At 34.9% G+C, this 24,819-nt stretch overlaps 1 protein-coding gene across 1 annotated transcript in view; it reads left to right on the plus strand.

Annotated features, from left to right (window-relative positions):
* LOC135224525 (uncharacterized) overlaps positions 1-22,495 on the plus strand; it is a 71,404-nt gene extending 48,909 nt beyond the window's left edge. Inside the window, exons 4-6 of the mRNA XM_064263595.1 lie at positions 2,259-3,756; positions 4,854-4,978; positions 21,043-22,495. Of these exons, the coding sequence (XP_064119665.1) occupies positions 2,259-3,756; positions 4,854-4,978; positions 21,043-21,537 (2,118 nt within the window). The 3' untranslated portion in view covers positions 21,538-22,495. The remainder of the gene's footprint in view (positions 1-2,258; positions 3,757-4,853; positions 4,979-21,042) is intronic.
* The last annotated feature ends 2,324 nt before the right edge of the window (positions 22,496-24,819 follow it).

Here is a 24,819-nt window from a genome sequence, read left to right on the forward strand (position 1 = left end):
ATGATATTTCAGGAGAACTTCTGGAAACAGAAACTCAAAGATAAAAACTCGCAGTAGCGAAGTCTCAATGATGTAGATAATTTCTGTAAAAAAGTAAGATTAAGAATGTCTCATAACTTCACCCACAGGAGCAACGAAAATTCGACCTGCAGAGGAAACGCTCAAAGTTACTTCAAATGAATAAAAAAGGATTGTACTTAGCTTGATTTTGTGGGAAGTCACAGCGTTTCGATAACGACACAGCCTTGGTGCCCCTTCTCTGTTTAGCGGATGACCCTTGTTCTTAGCGTTGTTTGTTTGTTGAATGATTCGTTTCTCTTGCTGGTCTTGAACATCTTGCTGTTTAGGTGACGTCACAGCGTTTGGCTTCGATGTCGCTTTTCCGCAGTGACCTGAATTCTCAGTTCGCATTCTGCTCGTTCGGTGTTTTTTTGTTGGATGATTCGTGTCCTTGAAGATCCGATGCTGCAGACGCGTCCGGTTTGTTTCTTGAAGTGCTGGAAACGGTCAATAAATGATGATGCTTTCTTGAATGATTCTAATGAGAGACATCTCTTACAGTTAGGATGAAGCTTGCGTTGCCGTAGGAAGCAGACACATCAGGTTTGTTTCTTGAAGGCATGCACTGCTGAAGATGCTCACTAAACGATGATACCAAGTTGCTTGAAGAATCTCTTGCTTTCGCCGTCGTTGACTTCTGATATGATACATTATTCGTTATTCTTCAAAAGACGTTGTAGAGTACGCTGAAGGCTGCCACCAATATGTAGGGCTGATGCCTTTGTATAATAAGGCGCCCTGTGAGGTTATTTACACCTGCGATAATTTTACACTAAGGTCGGTTTGTATGACTTTCCATACTCATTGGAGTGTCTTGGATTTTGATGATAATTTATGAAGTCAGTATCTTCTTTGGTTATGAAGACGGAGTTGTTTCAACTCATGATGATAGTTTCTAAGTTTATTCAGTATCTTCTTTCTGATGTGAGGTTTCTAGTAGAAAACACAGAGTACAAAAATATCTCTATTCTCTGAGACTACATGATGAAGATCAGATAAAATTGGACAGGTCTTCTAATGATGATGACTTAATGACTTCTGACTTACAATATGGTTTACAAATCATAATGTGAGCAGACAGTAGCTCGAACATACGAACATACACACAGATGACATAGATTACAAGTCATGTAGGCCGTTTGAGTTATAGGTCACTGTGGTTGTCTCAAGCAGGAAGCTTGGACTACCGTTTACAAAACAAATTATTTGATGACCACAGATGACGGCAAACTACACACTGACTGGTACAACACATCATCCTAGCCTACTTTATCATATCTGGTCTGATCACATTCCTACAAGCAAACTGGTTGACCTCTTGGGTCACTGGTTTTAATTAATCATAGTTTTAGTTTTTATATATGGAATAACATTCCATATTTTATATTATGTAGCACTTACATACATATATATATATATATATATATATATATATATATATATATATATATATATATATATTTATATGCCTATATATGCCTTAGAAATAGTCGAAACGGGTCAGGACCTCCACCTAGTCTTTATACATATTTAATTATGCATAGATAGATAACTATATGTATATATAAATAGATACAGTATATACAATACAATACATACAGACACACACACACACACACACACAGACACACATATATATATATATATATATATATATATATATATATATATATATATATATATATATATATATATATATGTATATATATATATATATATATATATATATATATATATATATATATATATATATATATATATAGCTGCTTTTGGGGTAAAGTTTCTCTTGTATGCAGATTTCGATGAATTCTAAGGCCATTTTTTTTATCATTGATCAGCTTCTCATTAGTTTGACAATCTTTCTGAATCTTTTACGCTCTTCCAATTTTAGTTGATGGACAAAAAGAAGAAGATTAACTCTGTTCCATTTACTAAGAACACAAGATCACAGCTGTTCCGTCACTCGTCGTGACCTCTTCTAAGAGCATAATATATTTCTGTATAAATACAAACATATGAAATAACCCCCAACTCAAATCTGCATGTGAAGACTTTCTCCCAAAATACTTCCGATCAGTGATGTAGACCACAAGCTATAAATGATAAAATATTTGTAATTTTTGGGTTATGAGATTATTTTGCCCCTTCAATTCAGACTTGATGATAATATAGATGATTAGTTTTTTTCTGCTTTCCAGACTGAAGTCAAGAAAACAACAGATGTGCATAAAGGAAGTGACAGAAACCTCACTGCAGATATCAAAGGAAGCCATTTAAATAAATCGCAAGAGATTCATTCCGGTGGAGGTCCTTTCAGAAGTCATTACCAGGCTTTGCAAAGGCATCATCACCTACATCCCGCTGCCCATTCCATTAGGACAGCCTCCAGTTCCTCTCAACTGCAGCATGAAATTCAGTCCTCTTTACTCAACAGCCTTCAGATTTCATTGGGCTCCTCAGGAACAGCACCTCGCCCTGTCCTGGTACCAAGCACTCAACCCAATGCGCAGACTCCTGGATCAGGTGCACTTTTGCAAAATAAAACTTCTGAAGATGATGAACATGACAAAAGACATCTGAAATTGCAGAGGGGAAAATCTTATCATCAGCTTACACCCAGAAAAGTCATAACGACAGAAATACCCAGCCAAAGCCAGAATCCAGAACAGAGTTTAGCGAAAGGCATCCAGGTAAAACCTAAAGGTCATTCTTCTCAAAAGCCATGGGTCCATTCAGCTAAACCCGGCAAACATTGCAATAGTGCCTCCGGTTATCATGAGACCAAGGCTAATATAGATTTTAGCGTGGAAAAAATCAATCAAAGCACAACGAATGGCCACTCAGGTAGAAAACTAGATCCTGCACTGTTGCAAGTTTTAATTCCTAGAGACAGGGGAACCAGTCAAGCCAAACTCATTCAACCTGACTTCATTCCTGCACTAAGTGATCAAAATGATATCCTGCCAGATTTGAAGGAAAAGAAGATAGTAAAGAAAAACGTCCCTAAGGTAGAAGCAAATATTGTTGCAATATCGGGGATACACTATCCCCCTGGGGCACAAGATGACAAAAGTGCTTCACCCTCTGTTCCTGTAGTTATAGTTACAACTCAAATGCCATTCATTCAAAGAGTGATGCATAAAAAACTGGTTGAATCTAGGTCCTTCAAAAGTCCTCGGTATATGAATAAAGACCTTCAAGCATTCCATGACCCACTCCATTCAATGTATGGTCCGCCATACGATCACTACAAATTTTCAGCTCACAAATCTCTTGGTGGTTCATTCCCTCCAACAAAGCTTCCATTTTATCAGTCCGACAAGAAATTTCTCCAAGAACACATTGTCCTTACGGAGGAACCACGCTTGCTTCCGGAATACCTAAAAGGGAATCATAGTAATTACTCCAAAACAAATCATCACCCCTCCAGAGAGGAACCCATTTACTTGGCGCCTTCTCCACCTCCATCGGTAACGCCTCGTACCCCTGCATCCGTACCATCAACAGACTATAGTAAGCCTCCCAAGGAGAAAGCGCCAAAAGTTTTTTCCTATAAGAATACAGACGACACCTATCTTCAGCCACTTAATCACCCTAATTTTGCAGCAAGGAAGACTTCCGCCCCAAATGTGAGAGGGAAATCCATCAGCGCCAAAAAAGACCCAACTCGAAGTAAAGACTACGTAGCAAGATACAGTGAGTGCTCTTCTTTTATACATGTGTAGGAAGATTACCAAATTGCTGCGAGAGATCATAAATAAGTTTCTGGTGATGCTAAGAAACAATGAAAGTACTAAAAAAAGGAAAAAACTCATTGTAGCTTGAATGTTAAAATAGAGAAACAACTCCACAGTTTTGTAATGGTCCAAGTACATTTAATGATAAATTGAAAAGTGGAATTGTACAGATTCTCGAAAGCTCTCTCTCTCTCTCTCTCTATGTTGTACTTTTTAATATATTTTGACAGTGACATAGATGTGGATTTGTTTCCCCCGATGAAAATATTAATAAACATATCATATTAAAATCAAATACAATTTCACACATAAAAAAAGACACGTCTGAGAAGTTACGTATTTCAATATAATTTTGAAAACTGCAAATAAAGCAAGCGTTTATCTACATCCCATAGGTAAAATCCAGGTAATGTTTGGGAAACCCTGCAATCGTTTAAGATAATGTAGATAGATTAAGATCCAACAGTATAAGCTAATAATAAAGATAAAATTCTCTCTCTCCCTCACGAGGAGAGAAGAGAGAGAAGAGAGAGAGAGAGAGAGAGAGAGAGAGAGAGAGAGAGAGAGAGAAACAGTGGGTACTCTATTTTATATGTCAACATGGAGGAGTATATATATATGTGTAACTGAATCACGAAAATTTGGAACGTTATGACTATATAAATAAAAGGAAAAGCCGCGAAGGAAAGTGAAATATATATATATATATATATATATATATATATATATATATATATATATATATATATATACTATAGTATATATATATATATATATATATATATATATATATATATATATATATATATATATATATATATATACTATAGATATATATATATATATCTACAGATATATATATATATATATATATATATATATAATATATATATATATATATATATATATATATATATATATATATATATATATATATATATATATATATATATATATATATATATATTCTGTCAGTATGTTTATGTTTATTGTTGAAGAGCAGGAGGGGCGTTCACTCCTTGAAGCAATGAATCTTAATATTCTTCTGCCTTACAGGTGCGATATCAGATGGTGTACCTGGTGTTGATTATCCAATTTATTCACGTATTCCCTATACCTCATTCGCCTGTAAAGAGAAGTTACCACCTGGGATTTACGGCGATGCTGAGGCTGGATGTCAGGTAAATATGGATTAATTACATGTTTAAAGATTGCTATAGCTTGCTGTCGGGATGTTTTCAATCGCAGTTGAAGGAAAATACTACTCGATGTTAATTTTCAGGTTGTGACCCCTCAGGTCAATCCAGGTCAATCAAACAGACTCTTTGTTGAGAGCACAATAGCCTTTAATATTTCGATGACCTTTTATGACACTACCTCGACGAAGGTAAGTGTCAGGATGTGAAACAATGCTGAGATGACAAAGAATTCATTAGTACAGTTATGATAATTTTACTGCAAGCCAAGTTCACAACTAGTTGGAACAACAAAATGCAAGAAGCCCCAAGGGCCTCAGTAGGAAGTAAAAAATGAATTATGAAAGAGAAATAACACAGAAAACTAAATTAGATCAACAAATGAATAAGACATACGTGTAACATCTGCATCAAGTTTGAAGAACGTCCGAAATTCAAATTACTCACTTACATGACTGCGATCATTCCATAATTTGGTCCCAACAAGAATTGAAAGGAAAATGAAATGTGGTATTGAACCTCACAAAAGAAAAGATAAGACTTAGAAAAACAAGTCCATTTTTGTTCCACGTGGTGGATGGTACAGTCTAGGAAGATCCGAGATTAACTTTTATTGTTGTTGCTCTGTTGATGTTTACGTTTTTGTTGTTGTTGAGTCTATTTATTAGTTTTCCTTCTAATTTTATGTTCTTAATTTCAAATTTTTCGGGAGAAATTGAGCCTGAACCCTGGGCTGCTGCTGCTCATTACCGAAAGAAAATTATTCGAGACTCAAGGTCAAATGTTCTTGATCTTCAGAGTTGTGCCTATAACAATGATTTGCTGTTTTGATCTTAAATACTGTCAAGTAGTAATAAGGCAAAGGTTGAATCTTTGATCCCAGACTTTGATGGCCCTGACTTTACTTATCTTAACATCCTATATGTGTAAGGTTGGCTATATACAGACAGTGCGTACGAACTATTCTCGTCAGAAAAATTTGGAGTGTAGTTCCAATGAAGTTCTTTGTTTTAGGATTTTGGAGAGGATTGGCATAGCTCAGTCACAGGATCCGAAATCTTCATTCGTTATTTGTAGTGAATACAAAGCAAAGCACAGCGAGTGGCTTCATTCAAATTCCACAATCAACGCGGCCGATCTCCTCTTGGTTCCTGTGCCCTACGATTTTGTTTAGCTAACATTTCTGTCAATCGGTATATCCCTGATGCCTCCTTGGACAAACAGTTTGACTGGGATCTAGAGCCAATTGGGATCTCATTATTGAAGCTTATCAAGCACTTAATATTTCAGATGTTATATCAGATGCAGATCCAAAAAGCTGAATGCAATGCTGATGTACCTAGAAAGGTCATCACGTTCAGAACAAATGGCCGACCATAGTTTGCTGGTACAAGTAGACGAGCTTACCATGACAAACAGACTAAATCCAATATCTGAGGAATATTGCTCACATGAAAAATTCACCAATTTTGTTGTCTCACCACGCTGTGAATAGAACCTACCATATAGTTTAAATGAATTACAATAATTCCTTAAAATTATAACTCGAAGGAATTACTCAGCCTTATCTGTGGTGGACCAAACTGGCATCATCTACCTCTGGGTCAGGCTCGTCTTACATTCCACCACTACAAACAAATTATGTTAGATTGATTACTGGTGCTATGGAAAAGGCTGCACTGCTTCATAGAGCTTTAAAAACTATGCAATCAGCTGAGGGTATTCTTCTTCCTGAAACTTGTCATTGTGAACTTATTTTTACAAAATTTCCATTTTCCTCCAAGGATGCTAAAATAATTCTATGCATTCTTGATACCTTGTAGGGAGAAGGTCCTGCTGGTTTCTTCCCTTTGTTTTTGAAAAGGTTTCTAGTGTGTTGTCTCTGAAGATTAGTTGGTTTTATAGATTTTTAGGTTGACGTAGTAACTTTGTAGATGAGCTCAGCTTAGCAATACAGTGCCTGTTCCAAAGAGTGGCTGAAAAACTTATTTTTTAAGCCACTCTACATGCATGTGGAATCTATAGGTTGTAGCCGATAGTCAATATGCATATAGGAAACAGTTAGGTATCTGTAATGCTCTTTTAGACTTGAGATGTCATTTGCAATTGAACCTTGATAAGGGTTTTGAGTGTAGAGTAATTCAAATATATTTTAGCGCTGCTTTTGACTGGAAATCACGAGGCACTTATTTATTAACTTCGGAATCGTGGATTGGGTGTATATATTTTAGTATTACTTCGTTTTCCTCACATGTAGGCAGCAACGAGTTGCTGGTGATAGGATCTTTAGTAAACCTAGACCTATTGCGTCTGGAGTTCCACAGGGTAGTGTTCTTAGTCCGCTGTTATTTATAGTTTATACAAGTGATGTAGTTATTAGACTGAAAATCAAGATCGTTCAGTATGCCAATGATGCATCATTTGTGTGTGCAGCAAAGTCAGGACTTATGAGAAATGAAGCTGCTATTACCCTCAGTTGTGACATGAACTGGGTTAGTGAATGGTGTACTACGTGAAGTACGAGGCTGAATTCCAGTGAAACGCAAACACTACTGATTAGTGGTTCTCGTAATGAATTCCCACGCTATTCTCCCCTTCAGGTGGATGGTACTCTGCTGAATGTGTCTGGATCTTTACCTTTTCTAGGTGCAACTTTTGACTTACCTCTTAACTTTTGGGAAACATCTAATGCAAGCTTCGGCATTAGATAGATATATATATATATATATATATATATATATATATATATATATATATATATATATATATATATATATCTATATATATAAAACTTATACATATATATATATATATATATATATATATATATATATATATATATATATATATATGTTGTTATATTAGTAATATTACTACAATGATTAAAGAGGAGAATGTATATGGGAACAGTGAAAACCCATTAAAATCTAAAGTACTTTCATGAAAATTAGGAAGCACCTATTCAAACCACAAAACAGAACGTAAACACAAATTACGGACGAGTTACACAAAAGCAACGCCCCCACCGTACAGCATTTCTTCGTAAACTACCCGTCACCAATTACCCTGCGGCTTACAGCACAATACCCAACTCAACAAGCTTTACAGCAACTCAACATTAGATTTACTTAAACTTTAACATAAAAATCTAGTGCCAACCACAGTTACATCGAACAAGAAAACCTCTTAATTTCTAAACAATACATTACCATATATTCTTTAGAAACTTGAAACACTTTCACTTTCATTTGTTTACTGCAAACCCCCCGAAAATCAACGTGTTGGGTCTTATACCAGAGACCCGCTAGACATAGTACATGGACTCAATAACAGCTTTCGTTACACAATCCTTGGTGACTGCCACCTATGCCAAGTGCTACTGCCATCTGTTGTCTAGTGTTACATTTCCTTTGCGCTAGAATATTAATTTTTTCAACTTTTGTTAAATTTTATATATAATAAATCAAATTCCTTTACATTCCGCCCCTTTTAAATCCACGGCTCTCTCCTCGGTCCATGCTGAATCTTCACTTGCACAGTCTTAAACACTAGCCATTTCACCATTCAGCAATTATCGGAGACTGCCACATCGTTGGTAACAAGATATAAAAGGTTAAGATTAATCAACAGCCCTAGACAGAGACTCTACAATAATATTTTCTATGCCTGCAATATGGTGAATACTAATATTGAATGGTTGCAAAAATAAAGACCATCTTAAAATTCTCTTATTGTTATGCTTACATTTATTGATAAAGGTTAATGGGTTATTATTATCAGTATAAACGTCGATTTCAAAATTGCGTACAGTGAAGCAAGTATATCTCATAGTGCATTAAACTCAAAATTAAACCTAAAGCTTCTTTTTGAAGAATAGTGTAATTCAACTGGTGGCAGGCCAACGCAGAATCAGAGGAATTTATTTTTGGTGATAGCCGAGTAATAATATCTAATCCTTCGGGCCAGCCCTCGGAGAGCTGTTCATCAGCTCAGTGGTCTAGTAAAACTAAGATATACTTTTTAACTGGTGGCTATTATATTTCCTTGAAAAGTAAGATACAGAGTGTAAAGTACTGTTATGTTCCTGTAATAATACACTGCCAGCTCTTACTTCACTGGAATCAACCTGTAACTTGAATGGTAGATTCAAGTCTGGGGATTTCAGCACTGGCTTAGAAATTAACATAGCTTAAGTTTATTAAAGGCATCGTCACATTCCTTTGACCAAACAAACTTCACATCTTTTTTCAGCAACTCTGTTAATGGGTTGGCTACATCTGAAAAGTTCTTACAAAACTTTCTGTAATACCACACTGTTCCCAAAAATCTCATCACTCCACATTTAGATGTAGGGAGGGCCAAATTCTTTATGACCTCCCTATGACAATTAACAGGTTTCACTTGGCCACTTCCTATTTCATGTCCTAGATACTGAACTGTGGTTTTTCCAAATTCACATTTTGCAAGGTTAACCGTAACATTAAATTCTTATAACCTTTTAAATGTGATCTTCCCAGGTCTCTCCAACTATTATAATGTCATCTAAATAAACAAATACCTCTTCGAGATCGTTTAAGATAAAATTCATCTGACGTTGGAGTGTAAGAGGTGCATTACATAAACCAAACAGCATTACCTTATAATTATAAAGTCCAAATGCCGTAATATTCTTGCGGTTTTTGTCTAACTCAATTTGATAGTATCCTTTCAATAAATCAATTTTATTCAAATAAGGATACTTTGACATTATCTATTATATCTTCTACTCTGGGCATAGGATACGAACCTTTAATAGTTACATTATTTACCTTGCGACAGTCTACACATTCTTGCAATCCCATCAAGTTTCTCGACTAGAATACATGGGCTTGCCCATTCGGCTTTCCTCTGCTAGTCCGTATTGCAGTAAAGAAGCCATTTCGGCTTTTAACTGTTGTTGTTGTTTCGGTGGCATTCTGTATGGACGCTGATGTATTGGAGTTTCGTCTCTCAACCTGATTTTATGCTAAACTCCTTTTATCCTTTTAGGATGGTCTGAAAACAGATCTGAGAAGTGTTTAGTTAGCACTTTAAAATCATGCTGCTGTTCATCAAATAAATGAACACAATTTTCTAAATTTTTCATCATCACTTAGATATTCTGTATTTTTTATCCAACTTCAAATTTTCCTTCAAGGTCCCTATTATCATCATCCCGTGCACGGAAAATTCCCAGTTGGAAAATCTCCAGCCGGAAGATTGCCAGGCGGAAAATTGACACTGGGGAAAACTGCCATTGAGAAAACTGCCAGTGAGGAATATTGCCATTGGCAAATTAAAGGACTGAGCGCATTTCTCTTTTTATAAGTGCTTAATTTTACTATTTGAAGTGACAAGAATATTAATAATTAAGACTTGCCATTTCCTTTTTATAATTGCTTGTTCAAACCAAAACTACAATTTCTCTTTATATTAGTTTTTATTTATTATTGTTTAAACTTAAATTTACTTGACTGACTTACTTAAAGAAGAAATTAGTTCAAGGGGTGAATCGGTACGAAAGAGATATAGTATTTCTTTATTCTCTTTACCCATAAAGGCTTCTTTTATAACAAGCGAACGTGGTAAGGATATCCTTGACGATGAACTTCAGAATATGTATCATCAAAAAGGGCTAAACAAGGAGAGAACAAAAGTATATTGGGAATGTGCTGCAAGAAAACAGAAATCGTACCAATCATCCTCTTTTGTCATTGATAAAACTCCACTGGATTCATTATACGTCTTTTAATTTGTTAATATGGAACGTTTCAACTTTCCTCCGTCCCGTAGGAAATTGAATACGATAATTAACATCACTTTCTTTTTCCTTCACTGTGCGTGGTCCTACATACTTCTGGTTAAAAACCTTACCAGCTGTAGGGAGACACACTAGAACCTTATCACCTATGTTGAGTTCACGACAAAACCGTATTTTCTTTTCATCTCTTCTTGTACTTCTTTGAGATTCTCATTTGCTACTTTCCATATTTTCTTAATTTTTTCCTTCATTTCTTGTAATGTGATAGGTTCCTTTTCATCTGAATTCAACTGATTCTTTATCACCTCCATAGGTGACCTTACCTGATGGAAAAATGCTAAATGAAAAGGAGAATAACCCAAGGATGAATGTAAGCTATCACGAATGGCAAATAGGAACAACAGAATGTAGACATCCCATTCCTTTTCATTCTCGCAACGATATGTTCGAAGCATGGTTTTAAAGAAGGTTCGATTAAATCTTTCGACCACTCCTTGGTTCTGTGAGTGGTATGGAGATGATAAGCAATGCTTGATATTATGACAGGCTAAAAATGAGGTAAACTTTCTAGATGTAAAGTAGGTCCCTGGATGTGTTTGAACTTCTTTTGGCAAACCTACCAGTGAGAAGTACTTGTTGAGCACTTCAATTATTTAATCAGCACTCACCGTTCTAAAAGGAACAGTCTGGAAATCTGGTAGCACTACACATAATTGTCAGCAGATACTCGTTACCTTTGCTAGACCTAGGAAGGGGTCCCACACAGTCCAAAACCAGTTTTTCAAAGGGTTCTCCTGGAACCTCAATGGGTTGCAATGCCATCACCTAAGGGTCATGTTGAGCTTTACCTACTTTTTGACATAAATCACAATTTTTACAATACTACAATCTTTGTGCATCTTAGGCTAGTAAAAATACCTTAATAATTTCTCCTGAATTTTGTTTATACCTAAATGACCAGAATAACTGCAGTCATAAGCAATACCTAGAACAAAATTCTTATAACTACTACTCTTAAACTTTCTCATTAGTATTATATCATATATATATAATAATATTAGATATATATATATATATTATTCTATATATATATATATATTATAATAATATAATATATTATATTTATATATATATAGATATATATTATATATATATATATATAGGGAGATGAGAGAGAGAGATGAGAGAGAGAGAGAGAGAGAGAGAGACGAGAGAGAGAGAGAGAGCAACCCAAGGAAGATTAGACTCACAGCACGTTTCTTCTTTCATTTTATTACAAATGTGAACAAAAACCTTCAACCCTACAAGCAGAAACAAATTCTCAATCAGACAATATTACCAATAACCAATATATCGAAAACACATTAAAAACAGAACAAACGAAATTAACAATTAGTTAAACATTACAGTTACAACGGTAACGGACAAATAGACAAACAAATAAAAAATTACAATTAGTTACATTACAGTAACAAACAGTCAACGGACAAATAAACAACATTATTTACGTTACAGTCACAAACAATTAACAAATAAATAACAACATACCAGTTATGTTACAGAATATGCTCAGCGCTTATGTAAGCCTACGTTGTACAGTAGCTATATAAAATGAGCCGACTCAAAGTTCGGTAAATTTCAGGTCCGTCATCTAATTTGCTGTAAAAGATTAAAGACGCTTGGCGGAGAACATACAGCGTTATACACACACACACATTATATATATATATATATATATATATATATATATATATATATATATATATATATATATATATATATATATATATATATATATATATATATATATATAATATATATATATATATATATATATAACTGAATCACGAAAACTTTTAATGTAATAATTACATAAATAAAGACATGAGCCACGAAGGAAAAGGAAGCACTGGAGTAGCTACAAGATTTTTCGACTCAACGTCCTTTACTTAGCAGACTGACTGACATACATGAGAAACTGAGAGGACAAGGAAAGGTCGTATAAGTGAAGGGATTATAAGGAGATAAGTACCTAGAATCCAACACACCTGGAGAATTAGTGACCTTCCCAAACGAAAATAAACATGGGTACAATTTAAAAGGTTTACAAAAAGATTAAGTTCAACTGCTCAGACAACAGGGACAAGACAATTAAAGGATTATACAGGGTGGCAGCTGACCACATTCAAACCTTTGGTAAACAAAAACTTATTCACAAAACATATTAAACATATATATACAAAGAAAATATCTATAAGGCAACTTATTTGTATTTAAGTCTGTCATTGTATCTTTGAAGTAATTCTTAAACATGTTACAAATACAAGGGTCTAAATGAAACAGGGCATGACTAATTATAAATTATAATGGGAAGTAAGTTGAAGTTGTATAATGTCAGATTCCAAAAGATTTCGTGATAAGACATCTTTTGATCTTGCGATTTCTGTGTAATGTCAGATTCTAAAAGATTTCATGATAAGACATCTTTTGATCTTGCAATTACTGAACTACCAATCCAATTTATCCAGTGGTTGTTTTCACTTAAATGAATGAAAATTGCATTAGATGTTTGCCCAGTTCTGACACAATATTTATGCTCTTTGAGTCTTACTTCTAACCCCTTGCTAGACTGTCCGACATAAAAGGAAGGGCAGTCCATTCATGGAATTTTATATATTATGTTGTTGCTTTCCCTGAGGCCATTTTTTGTTAACATTCCTTTTAGTATGTTATTATAGGAAAAAACGAGGTTGACCTTAAAGGATTTTAACAATGATTTTATGGCTTCAAAACCCTTTAAATAAGGCAAGCTGAGAATGTTCTTAGAAGTATCTTTTTCTGTGATAGTTACACTAAAACTTTTTGTGGGCTTTATTATAGCAAATCTCTAATATATGTGAAGGAGAACATGACTTTACCCTATTTTTCTTGTGCATTCAATTTCTTGATCCAAATATTGGGGACTGACAATGTGCAATGCTCGTAAAAACATAGAAGAAAAAATTAATATTTTTATATTAAGATGGTGGCCTGAATAGAAATGAACATACGTTAAGTTGTTGGTTGGTTTCCCATAAATACTGAATTTACATTGAAATGGTTCTCTATGTATCAAAACATCTAGGGAAGGGAGGCAATTGTCTTTTTCCAATTCCAGAGTAAACTTAATCGATGGTACCTGGTTATTTAATTTAGAGAGTAAATCATTGACATCAATACCAGCAGGCAAAACAGCTAAAATATCAATATATCTATTATCTTTCTTTATAGCGAATAAACCTTCGGATTTAAAGATTGCGTTATCCCCAAGTAAATTTGTAAAATATTGTGATCTTCCTCAAAATCATGTTGACATAATTAAAGGTTAAGCATGAAAGTAACCTCCCTGCTTGCTATAAGAAAAGTTTGACCGATCTTAAAAAGGACAATACTATCCACATCACAAAAGCTGATAAGTCACATATTATAGTAATTTTAGATAAAACTGATTACATATCACGTAAGCAAGCCCCACTGGATAATGATGTGACTTACAGAAAACTAACAAAAAATCCCCTTAATCAAGTCATAAAATCTTTAATAGCACAATGAAAAACATCCTTAAAGATAAAACAGAACTTCTAGGCAAATTGTGAGTCAAATTTCCTTCGCTACCTTGCCTGTACAGAATAGTCAAAACGCGCAAAGGGAATAACCCAATGCGGCCTATTATCAGTACTGTTGGCTCAATTTTTATATAAACTTTCGAAATATATCACTAAGCTCTTCTCCCTGTTACTTGGAACTATGTCAGATTCTCATTTATATGATTATCTAGATTTAGTTGATAAATTAATCAAAATTACTTTTAGCCCCACTGATAGATTCATTAGTTTTGATGTATGTTCTCTTTTTACCAAAGTCTCTATAGACTCTATTTTAGAGTATCTTAGTAATGAACTAACTCAGCATGAATTACCTTTACCTGTAAGTCACATTATCTCACTTACTAGGTTGTGCATTTGTGATTGTAATTTTACATTCAATAGTGAATTTTATCAACAACTATTTGGTATGGCAATGGGCAACCCTTTATCACCACTCCTCTTAAAATTGTACATGGAGTTCTTTGAAAAACGCTATTTACCTAATATCATTTATATTCCTTTAAAGTGGTATAGATATGTTGATGATATTTTAACTGTTTTGCCTGCTGGTATTGATGTAATGATTTATTCTCTAAATTAAATAACCAGGTACCATCGATTAAGTTTACTCTAGAATTGGAAAAAGACAATTGCCTCCCTTTCTTAGATGTTTTGATACATAGAGAACCATTTCAATGTAAATTCAGTATTTATAGGAAACCAACCAACAACTTAACTTATGTTCATTTCTATTCAGGCCACCATCTTAATATCAAAATATCCATTTTTCCTTTTATGTTTATACAAGCATTGCGTATTGTCAGTCCCCAATATTTGGCTTAAGAAATTAAATACATAAGAAAAATAGGGACAGATTTATGTTATCCTTCACATATATTAGATATTTGCTATAATGAAGCCCACAAAAGTTTTACAGTGTAACTAACACAGAGAAAGAAACTTCTAAGAACATTCTCCATAAAATCATTGTTAGAATCCTCAGTTCAACTGCGCCCGTTTGACAGATGACCGTCCACACGCAAAGAATAAAACTTTCAGTTGGACAGTCAACTCGAGGTCATTGCCATCATTGCTCACCTAGCCTTCGTCGTGGTAACGCTCTATAGCATCGCTGGAAACTCCGCTGGCTGATAAAGTGGAGCTACATAAACTAGCTACTATGTAATTCACTTAAAAATTGGAAAGAAACAAAGAGGTAAACCAGAGTATGATCTAAATATTGCCTACTAAAAAGAGATATCTATTCTCATACAATGTTAATGAATAAGGTTAAATTGGACCTGGAGATTTGTTCAGTTATTTAAAAAGGCAGGACACTGGTCTAGGTCTATAGCAAATTGATTGTATCACGTGGAAATATTTAATTTATCTTTTATTACATGATTTAGACTCACAACGGTCTACAAATAGCACCGCAGGGTCTTAGGCCGGATATTCACCGTTTGGCGGATGAGCGTCCACATATATATATTTACGGGCTGCTCTGTGAGCAAGAGCCCGTGCTGACACAAGGTCAGCTTAATCAAAAACAACAGAGCGTCCACACGTCAAGAGTAGAACTGTCAGTCGGACAGTCAACTCGAGGTCATTGCCCTCATTTCTCGCCTATCTTCGACGCGATCGTTGTGATTGCAATCGGCCGGTAGTTGCCAGGGTACGCTGCATCATTTAGCTTGTTTTTGATTAATGGTATCAAATGAATTAAGAGTAAGGAGTCTGGAAGAAACTGGTGAATTATGCACAGAATTTGAAAGCCTCTGCGGGAAGACCATCACAGCCGGGCAATTTATTATTAGGTCAACTGTTTATGGCATCGCTGATGTTACCTGGGGTAATACGGTCCGAAAAATGAAATTGAATGTTGTCAGTATGGAGGTTATCTACATCCCTTCGAGAATCTTGATCATTTATGCAATTCAGAATATTGTTGACGTGATCACCCCACATACTTGCGATAGCCTCGTCTCCGACTGCTTCCCCTACTCTCTGTGATAGCTTTTTAGTTTTGGGATTTAAGGACTGGATATCTTTCACAAAGACGAGAATAATAAAACACCAGAAGGCAGAAGTAAACCATGGATTTTCATTCGTTGTAACATGTCATATGAAAGCCAATCTTAAAAAGAAAACAAATCAGTATTAACCCTATTTAATGACATATGAAAAAATATTAGGCCTGTGTGTGTCAACTTAAAGATGAAAGCAAACGATTACTAACTTAATCATCTTGCCATGGAACTCCTGCTTCATTCATAAAATATTCAATACACATTATGAAAGTCCTTGGGTCAAATTTAAACTCTTAATGGATTCACATGAGAGTATTTAATCTATATTTATTAACCATTCATTTACTGGACGTCTTAATTGACGGTCAAGAATTTTTTTTTTTTTATCAACAAGCCAAATTTAGCCAGAGCAACGTGTGTTGACACCATGGCCGACTGCGCAGGCATAACTGAACGTTAGTGGTTGGCCTAAGTTTTAACATCAGTTTCAGTGAACTGACAGATAAACCTGATCGTGAATACCCGGCCTTAGGCTGGGTATTCACGATCAGGTTTACCTGTCTGTTCACCCACAACTGCTTGACGAACGAGCGTCCACACGTAAAAAGAATAGAACTGTCAGTCAAACAGTCAACTTGAGGTCGTTGTCTCCATTTCTCGCCCAGCATTCGTCATGGCAACACTATATGGCAGCAATGCAAACTCCATTGACTGATAAGAAGGTGGAACAACATAGAATAGCGGGCAAATCACTTAAAAATAGGAAGGAAGCAAAAAGACGTAACAGAGTATGGTTTAAAAATTACCTATTAAAGAGAGGGAAAGTTAAAATTAGAACTGGAGGTTGGTTCAGTTATTTATGAAATGAACATGAAGCCTACTTTCACTAGTAACACCTTTCATAAAAAGGCAGGTAAACCTGAGAGTGAATACCCGGCCTTAGAGTGGCAAAGCAATGTGAACCACCTACAACATAGGTCAACAATGACTAGCGATAATAAAATTATTTTGAAAACGTTTATTTTATATTTGTATGATGAATATTTGGATTTTCGAAAAAGTTAAATTATTTAAGTTATATATTTTAACCACTCCAAAAATTATGGCTTAAGTGTTAGACAACTTGACTTTACACTTAGTATTCACATCTCTATATTAATTTTTGGCCAGAAAGCATGTGAAGTTATCTGCAACTCTTGCACTTCCATTTACCTTATGAATGAATAAATTATACACCAAAAGCGACCAGAAGGACTTTTAAGATAATAATATGTTAAGCCTCTTAAAAAACAAGCGTTTCATAGGACTTGATGGGACTTGATATTAATACTAATAGATATTTCGATTAACAGCTATCTTCTCCATATAATTAAAATCATCACCATCTTTTTCTAGGTATATAAATCATTTTGCAACTTACAGGCAGCTTGAACTTTCACAATCAAAGAAAACTTGTTGTAATTTATATTCATATTTTGAAAATGTTCCTATGACTGTTCGGCATATTAGGTCTAATGTTATAATGTAGTTATGTAAAAATAACTACATGGAATATAAATTATACTAATGCATATAAGGGATCATATTTATATAACCACAGGGAAAATATAGGTGTGAAATCGCAATCTTCTCGACATGTATGACATTTAAAAATAAATATTTAACACTACATGGCAACTGTTACATTGTGTCTGAGATTTTGGATGATTCCAAAAGGACCATGTGGCCTCAGATTTGAGCATGACTGTACCACTATCCCAATTAGGATAAAAAAAAAAATCACAATCACACTAAGCCCTTGTTCAATTTGCACGGTTACCAGACCTTTACGGATGGTCGCAAGGTTCTGCAGCGCCGCCCTGGTGCGGTGGAAGACCATCGAACTATGTGGTACTGGTATACAGATAGCACCTCCAGATATTTACCATCAGTGTGCTAAATACAAATATAAGAAAAAGGGAGGACCTGTTGAGAGGTATTTCTTTCATAACAAGATTAATTTCCATGAAAAAAATTGAATCAGAATGTTGTGAGATTGTTTGTAGAAAAATAGAAGATGACTGGTTGATTGGAGAAAAGACTGCATAATTAAGAAACATTGAAACAAAAGAGGAAGACTTAGAAATTACTAGACAGACGGAGCACAAAACGTATTGGAAAGGAAGGGTCTTGATAAACCTACTCTTGGAAAAACAGTGGCATTAGCAAATCAAATTAATTTGCTAATGAAACAGCTAATGCGGTAAAATTAGAGAGAAAAATACTATACTAACTGCATCTTCTGGTAGCAAGATATAAAGAATTAAATAGTGTTCATCTACGAGGATCCCATGAAACATGACGGTGCATGCAAGATAAAGAAAGGATAACTGTGTATGGCCTTCAGCAATTTTATGATGAGCTTTCTCTGAGGGGGTACAGTTCAGCTAATGATATGGAAGCTTTCTTCACAGTTGCTTCATCCAAAGCTCAGCAGTTAATGCAAGAACAAGATTTCAACCACTGTCTTGCTTTTTCTCTCGAGCAAACCTTTGTTAGGGGAAACGGCTGAATTTTGAAAAGATACATCTGCTTACGCGCACACACACACATACCACTTACCATTAGTTCTCACCCCTATATATATATATATATATATATATATATATATATATATATATATATATATATACATATACATATACATATATGTGTATATATATATATATATATATATATATATATATATGTGTGTGTGTGTGTGTGTGTGTGTGTGTGTGTGTGTATATATATATATATATATATATATATATATATATATATATATATATATATATAAGGCGTTTGCCTGCTAGTTCTTAGAAATTCTTTCAGAATGATTTTTCACCACTATATAAATACATATATAATATATGTGTATATATAATATATATATATATATATATATAAATACACATATATATATATATATATATATATATATATATATACACATATATATACATATATATACAGATATATAGACATATATATACATATATATATATATATATATATATATATATATATATATATATATATATCAGGCATATATATATATATATACGGTATATATATATATATATACACATAAATACATACATACATACATATATATATATATATATATATATATGTATGTATGTATGTATATATACATATATATAATATATAGGATGGAGAAAAGCCAGTGTAGCATCATACATTTATTTTCCAAATTTTCGAGACTTTGGGGCTCATCAGGGCTGTAAAATATACAAAATATACAAATTAAAAAAACTCATCATTGATATCAATAAAAATTGAACAACATAAAAGTTAAATATAATAATTTAAAAAGTGAACCAAAAAAATGTAAAAGTTAAAAAGTGAAGAATGCTTAAGTTAGTGTCTATCTCTATGCAGTTAAAAAACTGAGTGACGTTCTCTGGTTTGGAAAGGAGGACGTCAACTATGCTATAAATAGAACTGTGGAAGAAGTCTGACCATTTAATGGGGGCACAAGCTGTTTGATTGTTAACGACTCCAAAACAGAGAGAGAATAGTCATTGGACGCTTGGGTGACAATGCAAAAATCCTTATATGAAAATTATGTTTTACATTTATTACAATGTTCTCGTATGCTAGAGAATTCTTTCGTTTTCAAAGTACATCCCTTACGGAATGTACTTTGTATATTTTGTATATTTTACAGCCCTGATGATGAGACCCAAAGTCTCGAAAATTTGGAAAATAAATGTATGACGCTATGCTGGCTTTTCTCCATCCTATTTATATTAAATCTATGGCGTTCCAGATGCCCCAACCTTCCTGCATATATACGAGATATATTATATATAATAATATTATATATATATATACATATATATATATATATATATATATATATATATATGTATACATGGAGCTTTTGAAGAATAGCGGTCCCATACAACCCTTTTGAAGAATAGGGGTCCCAGTTTGACCTTTTGAAGAATACAGATCCACGGACACGGCAGTCGGAGCTCCCTTAGTTCCGCCACGGCCTTAATGTAACCCCTGTGGCTAGCGCGCAGCGCAACATTACCTCTTGCCAGAACATGCTGTGCTTGCCAAGAATCTTTAAATATGCAGATAAGGCACGAAGCGCCGTTCCGCCATGGCCTTACTGACAGCACACATAAATCGATCGTCCGCGGATATGTAACATTGGTACTGACAATCAAACAAGCAGTTGTTTGCTTATCTTTAGGTTTGTTCACCACTGACAACCAATCATGTTGTTACTTGTTTTCCTCAGTGTTTGTTCTCCACTAAATACCTTTTTAACAATACGGACCCCAGTTTTATCCTTTTGAAGCATAAATGTCCCAGGTTCGTATATAGGACCCCTATTCTTCAAAAGCTCCGTATACATATATACATATATATATACATAATCTATAAAAAAAAAATTTCTCGTAGTTGTACTTCTTTCTGAGGGAAAAAATCTACATGTATCATTAATTTTGAAAATATTCATAGTCACATTATCATTAAATATGACAAAAATTTTAAGTCTTCGTGGTTTTCTTGAGAGTAACTAATTAACCTAGACTTTCTTTGTTCTCAACATAGGTCTGGCACATCTGTGAAGCCGATGGGCGACAGCACTCCTTTTTGTGTCCTAATGGCACAATTTTTAACCAGGAATTGCTGACCTGTGACTGGTGGTACAATGTTCACTGTGGTGTAACTGAGGATCAAGACCAAACGAAACCTGATGGCACTTACAGACCCCAAATAAATAACATACCCCTGCCGGAAAGAGAGAAGTTAGGAAACTCCCTTCCCCTTACCTTGCCTAATTCTCATCAGAAGCCGAATTGGAGCACTTACTCCAGTCCCAAACCGAGTGATCATCCAGTGAGGCCCAAACTCTTGCACACTCCCTATCCTGCTCACTTCACACCACCACCACCACTCAAGAGGCCAATGCTCTCCCCCAGAGGAAGTCAAGGACTGCACTCTGTAACTCCAATCATGCCGCCGACTTTCCTGGAATTTCAGCCTTACTATAAAGATACGTACCCCATGTTCCACCTACGAAAAAGGCACGCAAAGAAGATCTGAATCAATTCGTTCAATCTTTTGAATATTTTGATACATTTGGTATAAAAGGTTGTTATAATGTTTTTTTTTATATATATAAGAAGTGGTTGATAGTAACAAAGATATTATTAAGTTTTATGTGTTATTTTCAAGTTAATAAATCATCTGAATTACAATGCTTTCCTCTAAACACTTATATATAAGGTATTAAGCAAAAGGCAATCAAATTGCAACACAATTTTGGGATACTCATTTTCATCAAACTTAAAGAGAGATCCCTCTATTGAACGAATGTTTCTTGAACCTTCAATGTAGGGAGGTATAAACTATGCGTAATTTAACCTAAGGCTGCCCGCACACCCTGGACAATTTAATTGGGAAGTGGTTAGCCGACTAAGTGGCCAACCACTAAAAATATATTGAACACGTCTTTAAACGGAAGGCCGCAGACGAGTCACAGCCCACAAGCAATCGACGCGACTAAAAGAGTCGCTAGGAAGTGGATGCTGGGTCTATTTTCTTGGCCATACCACAGTTGCTCACCACTAGAGTCCGAGGATGAAAAAATCGTCATTTCAAATCAGAGTGCGCACACGAACGGTTTTGTGGTCGAAATACTTTGGCTGCAGTAGGTCTGTACGTGATTGGCCGGCAGAGGGAACAGACCAATAGTGTCACAATGACATGTAGAGGGATAATTGACTGTGAGTCTTTGATTGTTCGTTTGTATGGTGTTCTTACGTTGCATGGAACCAGAGGTTATTCAGCAACGGGACCAACGGCTCTACGTGACTTCCGAACCACGTCGAGAGTGACCTTCTATCACCAGAAATACACATCACTGACTCTTCAATGGAATGCCCGGGAATCTAACTCGCGGCCACCGAGCTGGCAGACTAAGACCATACCAACCACGCCACTGAGGCACTTGTGAGTCTTTGATTACGGAGGTACAGAGAACACCAGCTCTCTATTATTTTACAGTAAAGGTATATAGGGATAAGCGTATAAAAGATAAATTATGGACAGAAGTATGTAAGGCTGTTTTTGATAATTGGATTTCTCACGCCAGAGGATAAAAAGGAAAAAGTGAAGATTTGTAAATTCCTTTATAACGGAAAATATATAATGCTACTTCATACATTATCATGCATCACAAAAAACTATATATACTGTCTACATACTATTATTAATTCCTTTGTATTAAACAATATATAACAGTAATGTACAGAATACAACTGCATAACATCTTCATATCTAAGAAGATTACCAATATATATATTGTGACAAAGTGCCAAGCATCTGGTTACTACACTCACCATTAGTACTTGTTAGAGCAAGAGACTCTTGATCTTGGGTCCAGGACACCATTTATACCTGGTGCACAATTTGGTCAAGTACCTGGTTACTACTTACCACACAACAGCCAGACACCTGAACCTTCATCACAAATGGCAAACGAATGAATTCTCTAAAGGTAACAGTGATCCCTTAAAGAACTTATTATTCAAGTAAACAATCTGCGGGTGCACATCGGTGTCCCGTGTGCGGGCAGCCTTCGAAACCCCGATGACACAAGGCAATACCCTTACTCAAAAATGTATTGCAACATGTTCCAGAAGTTTTTGTTCACCTAACGATAATTTATTCTTTAGAAATATGTGAGAAAATGTACTTTTCTTATTCGATTTTGGATGTTAATCATACTGCTAACAATATAAAATAAAAAAAACCGTGAGAGAACCATTTATATTACGAAAAATAACTAAACATTCTGCAAATTTTTGTGTCAGATGATTGGACAAAAGAGTCAAAGAAGAAACTGTATTTCCAACAAAGAAAAGCATAATAATAATATAATATTGAATAATCATGGCCCTGTTGATGCTTTCAGACAGAAACTAAAGCTGGGCGAAAAACATTTCAGCTACGAAACTTCAGAAATATGGAACCTGAACCAGAAAATCAGGATAAAGACTATAACCACTTTGACAGTGCTCACTGTATTAAACAGATGACAAATGTAGCTTCAGATTTTGACAGATGTTTTCAAGATATGGTGGCAGTAGAACCTGTTGCAACGCATATGTGTTTTCCATTTAGTAAAGACACAAATATTGAAGAAATTGCATCTATAATGGCATCAAAGATTCACATGGATGTATCTGAAGTAGAGAATGAACTTCTTACTTTTCAAAATATCATTCGGGTAAAATTCATGGCAGCAGAGAGAACCGTCTCATTGAAGAAAAATATCCCAATATCAGAAAATGTGCTATGTACCTAACTTCTCTTTTTGGATCTACATACCTATGTGAATCAGCATTCTCACATATGAAATACATAAAATTTAAACAACGCTCAACAATAACAGATGACCACTTGGGTGTTTGTTTACGGCCTGCAATATCCCCTAGGTGCTTAATTACAAGAAGTTGGCTGACAATCTGCAATGTCAGTCATCTCATTAGAAATATAATTTTATGTTTAGCTATTCCAATTTCAAATATATCCATCACCTTAGTAAACATTTTTCCAATTTATTACTGTACTACTGTGTCTATTATTATTATTATTATTATTATTATTTTTTTTTTTTTTTTTTTTTTTTTTTTTTTTTTTTTTTTTTTTTTTTTTTTGCTCTATCACAGTCCTCCAATTCGACTGGGTGATATTTATAGTGTAGGGTTCCGGGTTGCATCCTGCCTCCTTAGGAGTCCATCACTTTTCTTACTATGTGTGCCGTTTCTAGGATCACACTCTTCTGCATGAGTCCTGGAGCTACTTCAGCCTCTAGTTTTTCTAGATTCCTTTTCAGGGATCTTGGGATCGTGCCTAGTGCTCCTATGATTATGGGTACGATTTCCACTGGCATATCCCATATCCTTCTTATTTCTATTTTCAGATCTTGATACTTATCCATTTTCCCTCTCTTCTCTTCAACTCTGGTGTCCCATGGTATTGTGACATCAATGAGTGATACTTTCTTCTTGACTTTGTCAATCAACGTCACGTCTGGTCTGTTTGCACGTATCACCCTATCCGTTCTGATACCATAGTCCCAGAGGATCTTTGCCTGATCGTTTTCTATCACTCCTTCAGGTTGGTGCTCGTACCACTTATTACTGCAAGGTAGCTGATGTTTCTTGCACAGGCTCCAGTGGAGGGCTTTTGCCACTGAATCATGCCTCTTTTTGTACTGGTTCTGTGCAAGTGCCGGGCATTCACTTGCTATGCGGTTTATGGTTTCATTTTTCGTATTGCACTTCCTACATATGGGAGAGATGTTATTTCCGTCTATCA

This window comes from Macrobrachium nipponense, chromosome 12, assembly GCF_015104395.2.
Source record: "Macrobrachium nipponense isolate FS-2020 chromosome 12, ASM1510439v2, whole genome shotgun sequence".
NCBI lineage: Eukaryota > Metazoa > Arthropoda > Malacostraca > Decapoda > Palaemonidae > Macrobrachium > Macrobrachium nipponense.